This window comes from Centruroides sculpturatus, unplaced genomic scaffold, assembly GCF_000671375.1.
Source record: "Centruroides sculpturatus isolate CEXI.00-Female unplaced genomic scaffold, Cexi_2.0 scaffold2778, whole genome shotgun sequence".
NCBI lineage: Eukaryota > Metazoa > Arthropoda > Arachnida > Scorpiones > Buthidae > Centruroides > Centruroides sculpturatus.
In genome coordinates, this window is record NW_019386890.1 from 6984 (window position 1) to 16705 (window position 9722).

At 32.7% G+C, this 9722-nt stretch overlaps 1 protein-coding gene across 1 annotated transcript; it reads left to right on the plus strand.

Moving 5' to 3' along the window:
- Window positions 1-282: 282 nt before the first annotated feature.
- Window positions 283-7861, plus strand: LOC111615891 (glutamate [NMDA] receptor subunit 1-like). Its single transcript, XM_023357333.1, has 10 exons — window positions 283-385; window positions 2407-2450; window positions 2515-2608; window positions 2695-2770; window positions 2851-2932; window positions 4856-5014; window positions 5421-5568; window positions 6478-6707; window positions 7331-7581; window positions 7654-7861. The coding sequence occupies exons 1-10, from the start codon at window positions 283-285 to the stop codon at window positions 7859-7861; spliced, it is 1395 nt and encodes a 464-aa protein (XP_023213101.1).
- Window positions 7862-9722: the final 1861 nt, after the last annotated feature.

Consider the following 9722-nt stretch of genomic DNA (forward strand, 5'->3'; position numbering starts at 1 on the left):
CAGTGTTTCATTTAAAATTTCTGCCAGTCTAAAAAATTGTCATATATTCGATGCTCGGGAAACCCATCTCTATGTGGTAACATTGAATTCAACTGGCAGCAGCAGTGCACCGATGCGACGAACATGGATGCGTTCTTTTATTCCTCCGCGTAACTCCGCGCGAGCGACATCCGTTTAAAAATTTCTGCGAAATGTGTTCCTAAATTCCGGTTGGAGTGCTTGCCGTCGAACGGCAAAAACTTGTAGCAGTAATTTGCGGTGGAAAGCAACATAGCATCCTGCATGGCTCAGACAGTTTCATTTTGGGGTCCATTATGTGGTTTTATGAATGAAAATTTAGAAATCGTGAAAGCGCAAGTTAGTGCACGCCGTGATGTACGATACCGTAAGTGTTTTTTCGAAGTTTTTTTCGGATGGTAGCCAGAATTTTAATTTTTTTCGTGGCTTTTTGAATGCGCTTTCAACAAGTAATCCATTTTATGGTTAAATTTTACAATTGGGACTCTTCTTTTGCCTTTAAAAGCTCATATTTTAGAATTATAGATTCCTCCATCACGATGGCTTTTATTTTAAAAAATCTGCAACTTTAGGAGCGTTTTGTACAAACTGTATACAAGTCTGTTGCTATCTAAGATCTGATATGCTTTCTTGTATGGGTGTTTTAACTCGCTCAACCAATAAACGTTTTGTAATTACTTCCGGGCTATTAATATTTCCGAAAAAACCGTCCTCTACTATTTTATATTAATTAGCGGTAAGTGGGGAGTATGTGGTTCGTGAAATTAAGCTCCGATTAGATATCCATTAAGTGGGTTCACTTTGTTTAAGTCAACAAGTATAATTTTATTAACCCTGGTCCAAAAATATTTCCATAAACATATCCCCTAACATTCTACAGCAATTAGAGGTAGAACAGGCAGAATATTAAATAATAACGTCGATACTAAACGTATTCTAAACTGTAGTTGGTTCAATTCTTTCTTGTTATTACATCAACGAATCATGCACCAATGAAAACCAGTGCAGCTAAAATTGCTGCGAAATGCCACGCTGCCTCAGGCTCTCAACTTTGAAATATATAAACAATCTTTAGAATAAAACAACTTGATTTTATCGTTTTTTTACTTATAATTTGCTAATAAAAAGTTGTTTGATAGTATTTAGATGGATAAACATTTCAATACTAAGTCTATGAAGAATCTTTTTGCCATTAATTGGCCTAAAAATTGTTGTTTATACGTTTTTTATGCTGTAATTAATCATTTTTTTCATAACTGAATCGCCTTTCTGAAGTGACGGTTGAAAATTTTCCTACGAATAACCAACTGCGCAAGTGCAAAGGAAAAAATATGTCGTCAGGGCACATGGGGAGCAGCAGATTCCCTGAAAACTTTGCTGTCACTTTATGTAAATAAATTTCATATAACTTTGAAATTTTTTAGTGCAATCTTCAGACACTATAGGAAAGGTACTGAAAAAAAATATTTTCCGACATTTAGTAGACAAAACATACACACATTTAAAAATGACTAATTGACACCTGTTCCCCGTATAACGAAGTACTATTCAATGCTGTCTTTAGAAATATTTAATACTCCAAACAAATTTAAATTTGGCATGCTGATATTTCAGGACACACGAAAGGTAAGTCCACGAATAAATAAGTTCGAAATCTCACTGTTTTGGCAGTTTTATAGCTGCATTCAATAAGGATATGCATTAGTTTCAATGCTTGCAGCAAAATGAATTAATTTGATCGATAGAGCATGTGTATATCGTGGAGTTTTTTTGCTGCCTTATGTAAATTTTTCACTTTCCTGAGTGCGAAGATAACGAAAGACAATTTTAATATTTAAGCATAAAGTACAAATAATCTCTGACTGTAATGGATAAAACCAACAGAAATTAATACGAAAACAGTTTTATTAATTTATTTAGCTTATGAACACGTTGAAAACATTCTGATCTTGGTACACACTCGTATTAGTGAGTACAAGACACATTGTAACAATATTATCAATTAGCAGGGGGCATGATGACACACAAAGATATTGGCAAGGCGTGTCTCCTCAAAGTTTGTGAACAAGACACTTTCACTTTGAATCTTCTATTTATGTTTGAAATATGTATTTATTATCAAGTAAATTTACACGCCCCATTTTGAATAAATTACTTATATTACTGTAATCATTGCATTGATACTAATGTAACTAATTTATTGCGGCATGCAAGTGTAAGCCTGCATAAATATACAGTGAAAACCTTTTATAACAACGAAATGGATTCTTCTCACTAATATATAGATTTTTTCACTCTGAAGTATACAATGAGATATTCCTTCTATTATATTTGTGTCCATAAGACATTTCATACGAAAACTTTTAATTCTGATAAAATTCTACATAGGAGCAAGAAATATTTCATATGAATGGAAAATTGTTGGTGTACAGGTAAGATGACTTTTTTCTTAATAATAGATTTTACTAGTTTTATCACGTGATTTACAAATTACAGATTCCGGCTTATATGAAATTAGACAAAACGGAAACGAAAATCACAGGCGGATTTTACTTTCACGTGTTTAAAGCTGTTAAACAGAAATTAANAGGTAAGATGACTTTTTTCTTAATAATAGATTTTACTAGTTTTATCACGTGATTTACAAATTACAGATTCCGGCTTATATGAAATTAGACAAAACGGAAACGAAAATCACAGGCGGATTTTACTTTCACGTGTTTAAAGCTGTTAAAGAGAAATTAAAATTTAGGTAAATAATAGAAATACATTTACGAGATATTAATTAAATGTATAAACATAAAATAAATTTAATAAATTTCATTTACGTAGTTACTCTCTGGTAAAACCAATACCGAAACATTATGGACATCTAACAGAAAACGGCTCGTGGACTGGATTAGTTGCAAAAATGGTAAATAAGGTAGGCAAATTGAAACTACACACATGTACTGTACATTTGTGAATGTGTGTATAAATGGATAAGTGCAAAATTATACTGATACAATACATACAGTAGAGCTTCGATTATCCGACTCCCGATTAACCGTCACCTCGGTTAACCGACCGCGTTCTAGTCGGCAAATTCAAATGTCCGCTAGTGATGTGGCGCTACAATATTTGGCTATGACTTGGCTACTTTAATATTATTTTTGTTAAATTTTTGCGTGTTTTAGCTGGCTACACTGGCTCAACCATGAAATTGAGGCCAGTATTTAAACGAAGCTTAATTTTTTAATTATGAGTGGTTGTGTTAAGATTAATCATATTCTTTTTGTAAACCGCGTTTAAGTTAAGCATCATCTGTTCATTTTTTATGTCCGGTCATTGAAAGACCGCTATGGATCGAGTGTCAGTTGTATATACAAAACGTAAATTGTGTACAAACTGCGTGTTTGTGTATTCTCTGGTAAATGTACAATTTTATTTCGTCAATTGTTCACGATAGCAGATATCTTGTGTGTAAGATCCAAGTCAGATGTGCGCAAGCTAATAAATGTTCTTGTTAACTGCTTCTTCTAATTATTATGTAATTAAAAATTGATCTAACGTAAAAAATACTTAAAACTGAAAAAACGAAAAAAATGCGTTATTTTTAAAAAAAAGACTTCGAACTTTATTTTCCATTGTCTTCCTTTTTTGCGAAGTTTGTCACTGATGAGTCATTGTGTTTACAGCTGGATGACCTTGAGAACAGCTGGTATTGGATTTCCCGGGACATTCTAATAAAACTTACAGGAGGCGAAGGGTTTATAGTAGGATGAATACTAGCTGGCTGTATATATATATTTTTTGTTTTATATTTTTCAATGTACAGTACAGTACCGTATTTATTTTGCGCAAAATAAAGAAATAATTTTTAACGATGCAATAGCGACAATTATTATTTAAAAAAAATTGATAGGCTTAACATGGAGGAAAATTCAACGCGAAGTAGGTTAATAGCGTTATACTTTATATACTAATTACATGGGATATAATAATATACTACACTAATAATGGATTTTTTCATACTTTTCGGTTATACGACTTTTCAATTATCCAACCAACTCCAGTCCCGAATTAAGTCGGATAATCGATGCTCTACTGTATCACAATTATGTATTACAGTAATGTATTATGTATTATGAAGACAAGTAAGGTTAATGATTACCGTTTTTTCATGGTGGTGACTCGTGGAACTGTTACAAAAAGAATTACAAGAGAGTATATTTGTACCGTCATCTCCAGCATATGTACGCTGTTTATCCACCCCATCGCATAACTTTAAACCCTGTCAAATTGTTTTTAACACAGATAACCAGCTGGTTATATGTACAAAAATACGAAATTATTTTCTGATGAAAAGTATTAAAGTAAAAGTTCGTAACAATAAAGCTTATAGTTAATATAATGTATAAATTTATATTGTAAGTTATACGTTTAAGCTCGCTGAAAAGTTTCAGCAGACACCGTGTACATATCACGGTTTATAGCGAAATCTCTCAGTAAGCTCATAAACACCGACCTATCTGTATTCGATTTAAAAATTCTAAGAGATCAGTGTACCACTATGGAAATGAGATTTCGGCTTGTTGAATCAATTTTGTTGAAGAATGTGTTTAATTCCGTGGTAATTTATATTTCCATACCTTGCTCATAAATAGCAAAATTTTACTATATTTTCCATATAGCTGGTCACGTGGATTTCTTGTGTTGTACTTACGTGAAACTCCGAAATACTGATTAGTTTCTCATACAAAATTTGCTTGTAACGCATACTCTTCGCATAACGTTCTTGTGTTTCGTGTCTTATTTTTTCAATTCAATACAATTAATTGTTTTGTTTTAAATTTAGGATGCCGATATGGCCTTCGTTGGTTTAATCCTCAACCCTAACCGTTTTGCAGCAGTGGAATTTACATCTCCATTAGTGTTCCAGTCCGTTGTCTTTGTCATCAGGGTTCCAGCAAAGATTCCGAATTGGATTTCCATAATAAAACCTTTCGGTTTGGATGTACGTATTTAACATTTACATAGGGTTGCCAACAAGCACTACAGTTGCCCGGAGTAATATAATTTCAACTTTACTGTTCTGGGACATTAAACGCGAGCGTTTAATGTCCCAGAACAGAGCGGGTCGAAAAATTCTAAGAACTTTTGAAAGTACTCTAAAAAACAAAATTTCAAATATTGTTTTTCAAAATGGCATCCTCGTTATTGACTTGGCCAAACCCACGATGTACTGATAAAGGTCTTCTTAGTGCCCTGAGGTACCCCCTGATAAAGGTCTTCTTAGTGCACACAAGACAGAAATCGTAAAAAGAACTTTTTTTTGGAATTTGTAACTTTAAATGTTGGCAACCTTACTTTTAAATTGAATATTTATATTGATTTATTCTCACGAGAACTATTTGTTTTAGATGTGGATAATGATTTTCTCAACGGTATTCATATTTGGATTAGTATTGCATAAAGTGGCCGAACGTGATTTCATGACTGACGAAGTGGGAGTATTTTGGCCACGAAGCCGTGTGTTCTGGAATCTATTTTGCACGTTTGTTTACCAAGGTAAACGGTATTTTGCTTTAAAAACAGATACAAATATTAGAAACTAGAAGATGAACAAGGCGTTTTTCGGAAAAAATAACGATAGCAAAGATTAATACATTATTACTGATCTTACTCGTTCTCAAAGGGTGCAGAAATTAAGCCCCTTTTTTCCGAAGACTAATTAGAGAATTTTTAGATGTCTGCTGTGTGAGTTAACGATAATGAAGTGTCACTGCAACCAGTTATCGGTGCGTAGTACCTCTAAGTCGAGCCCTGTCCCTCACCATCCGATCGCACCATTGTGGGTCTTTCCGAACTCATAATGGGCCTGATATAAGAGGCCTTCTTAGTGCCCCCAACGCGGAAAGAGTATAGAAGAAAAGTATTTCTAACTCATGAATAACGAACTTCTTCTGAGTTCTTTTTCAGGATTATTATTTCCAAAAATTAGCTGAATCTTCGAGATTCATTTATAAATATAAATTCGAACATTAAGACGAAGAGTTCGAATACAGCGAACATATGCGCATACACTCTTCGTGTCAACTATGAATAAGATGAAAGATGTTGAGAATTTTTATAGAAGGGTCTAAAAATATGTTCGATTTCCCGCGATAATGCAAAAAATGACATCTAAAATAGTACAGTTGAACACGAGTTTTTCGGAATTACATGTTCTTTACTTAATGTGCATTCTCATTGCATACACCATTAATTAAATGCAGTCAAAAACGAAAAATCCGCATATAAAATAATACAGTTTTACAGCTGAGTTTTTTTAGGATAAGACTTAATTCTCTCCCTCTCCCCAACAGGTGAACTTCGAAAAATTTCTCTTTATTCCTGACGTACGCTTATTAATCTTATTATTTTTTCATTAATATCAACCCGTTACGATTACATTATAAGATTAATATTTATTCTTAGGAATTAACTTGGATAACGTAAAAAGATTCAAATCCAGATTGCTTGTGTCAATATGGTTGCTATCAGTTGTAGTGTTAGTGCACAGTTACAGTGGAACTTTAATGTCTTTCATGTCGTATCCTTTAACCGAATCTGTACCAAAAACTTTTGACGAACTAGCCATTGCTGTCAGAAATGGTGAATATTCTTGTTGTATGAGGGGAAATAACGCTATATGGAGTTACATTAAGGTAAGTATAGACTGGCCATATTTGAAGTTTCACTATTCAGAGCAATCTGTATCTGTAAATAAGAAGCTGTTGAAATTAAACTTTGTATACAGACTGTGTAAAAAAAAGAAAAAAGAATTTCAACACAATAATTTAGTTCAAAAACCTCTTTTAAAACGTGCTTTACATGGTTTACAGGGAACCACAAAAGACAGAATGATAATAACGCAACGAAAACGTATTTATTATTTCAGCATAAAACATTCCTTCTGCATAGTATGTTTACTGATATAAACAATGTTTCTCAACGTGTGTCCGATTATTCGGTAATGCCCTTTCATTCGTAATGTTTAAAATAATATTAAAATGTCAAGTAAAATTCGTGTTTTCCGTGTTTCGAGCATTAAGTATACTTCCATGTTTCATGTTTGCTAGCGGTAAATTTCTAACTTCGTGTTTGTACGCAAAGCACTTTTTATCATTCGTAGGATAATCTGTAAATCTATTTTGTGGGATTTGGTTATTGGCTACCGATACAGAGTGCACTGAATAGGGAAACTTTTTTGTGACACCTGATGTGACAAGTTTTGCATTCAGTACTTGTAATATATTCGATTATTTTGTTTCCTGCATATTATTTGAAGAATTCCAACAACAGAAGAGAAAAAATTTTGAAAGATCACATCATACGTCACAATCACTTCTTCTCTTCTTGGACAGCAATTGAAAAAGTTAAAAAAGAACGTTTTGCATTTATAACGACTGAATATTTTACAAGTAAACTGATACCAAAAGAATCAAACGCATATAGAATTTCTGCAGATGTTCTTGTCACATTTGTTCAGTCTTATGCTGTGAGAAAGGGATTCCCTTTTAAGAAGAAATTAAGTAAGACGTAAGATAAGTTTCTGTTTACCTGTATGACGTTTTCTATTACGAAGCACTAAAAAATATATTTATTTTATAGAATAATACATTTGTTTGAAGCGGGAATCACCGAGAAAAAAGATTATGCAGAAACATCAAAGATGCTGAAGTATACAGAATTCCAAGCATTACAATTGGCTGACATCATTAGTCCAATAATATTGCTTTCGATTGGGTTTATTCTAGCATTAATGTGTTTATTTGTAGAATTATTCTACAAAAGAATAATTGGAAATCAACACCTGTAAGAAAAAAATGAATATTCGTTTAACATTCCTTATAGAACAATTAATACTAATTATTCAGGAAAATCATCAATTTTATTCACACAGCTGTCATATGCACTGTTGGATACGCGATATTGAAGTTATCTCTTATTAAATATTACGAAAATAATTAATATATTAATTTACACTTTCTTGTATTCAAACTTTAATTAAAACACATTAATGCTAATGAAAAAAAAATAATACCCAGTATTTTTATGAAACGAACTATGTAATTCATGATATAAATTTAAACTTTCATTTAAAGCAGGGTCTAATAGTAACTAAAATGTGGCCTAAAAATATATATTAATTAATTAATTAAGAATAATAATAAAAATATAAACTGTTGACTGACGATTTGCAAAAATAATTTTTTATATTAATAAATAATAGTTTTTTCCGGAATATAAAAAAGCATACTAAGTTGAAAGCAGCTTCGACATTAACTCGATATCGCCGATGTCTATTTAAACCATCTGCAGAAAAATGTCACATTATAAACGATAATCTCACAATTTTTAGAATTAAAAAAATCTAATATATCTTTAGACAAACGAGAAAAATAAGCAAATTACATATACAGTTGACCCCCGTATAATGCGGGTTCATATAATGCAGTTTTGTATATCGCGGAAAAAAATTGCGACCGTATTCGTATAAATACGCTAAAAGAAACTCGTAATAGGCGGTAAAACGTCGTCGCCGACTCGTGTCGCGAGAAGATTGGTCGAATCTGGACCAATAGTGGATGATCAGCCGAACTACTTTCTGCCGTCCACCGCTACGCTATGAAAAGTTTAGGCAAGTAAATTGAGTTATCTATCGTCTGTACAGTATTATATATAAATTATATATAAATTAGGTACTGTACATATAATTATATATCAACTTAGGTTATTGGAACTTTATTATAATTATATATATATATATTTTCCGCTGTTCAGCGCCACTCTACGGGGAGAGTTTAAGCGAGTATGTTGAGTTTACTATCGTCTGTACGGTATGTAAATTAGGTACCGTAAGTCTAATACAGTACTGTAATTTTACACATTTCTTGTAAAAAAAATTTTTTTTTTTCAACGGCCATAAAAATTATTTCTATTAATGATGTCTCCAAAGGTCAACTAATTTTTCGCAGAAAAATAATTTATCAGAAATTGCGGCCGCCGTTTGGTGCGCTGTTCCGCGAAGATAACAAGCGTAAGCAACGGTGCACACTCGGTAAGTAATCCTAAAATTTTTTCTTTATAGCAGGGGTGTCCAACCCCCGGCCCGCGGGCCGCATGAGGCCCAAGGCAAGTTCAAATGCGGGTCAATAAACGTGTAAACAAAACCGACAAATGTTTTAATTTTTTATTATTTATTGATTTCAACGGNGCCCGCGGGCCGCATGAGGCCCAAGGCAAGTTCAAATGCGGGTCAATAAACGTGTAAACAAAACCGACAAATGTTTTAATTTTTTATTATTTATTGATTTCAACGGCATAAACTCAAAAAAAAAGTTTCACAAAGCCGTAAACCTTTACTCATATTTTATTTTTGAGTGGAAAGAAAATATTTTCAAACACTGTATTTGGAGATGTGTCAATGTGGAAGGATTACTAAATAAAGCTGGAGTCAAAACTCAAAGGATTATAGATCCAAATTTGGGAAAAAGAGGGAAAGATCAGAAAAACAAAAGATGTAGTAGTGAGAAAGGTTAAATAGATCTTCTGTCAAGTAAATACGGACCCGTAATTTTTCAACCTTTTTCAATTCTTTATCTTTTGTCCTTTGTCTCTTTTTCCTGCACTTGGGTCTATAATCCTTTGATTCACAACTCCAGCTTTATTTAGTATTT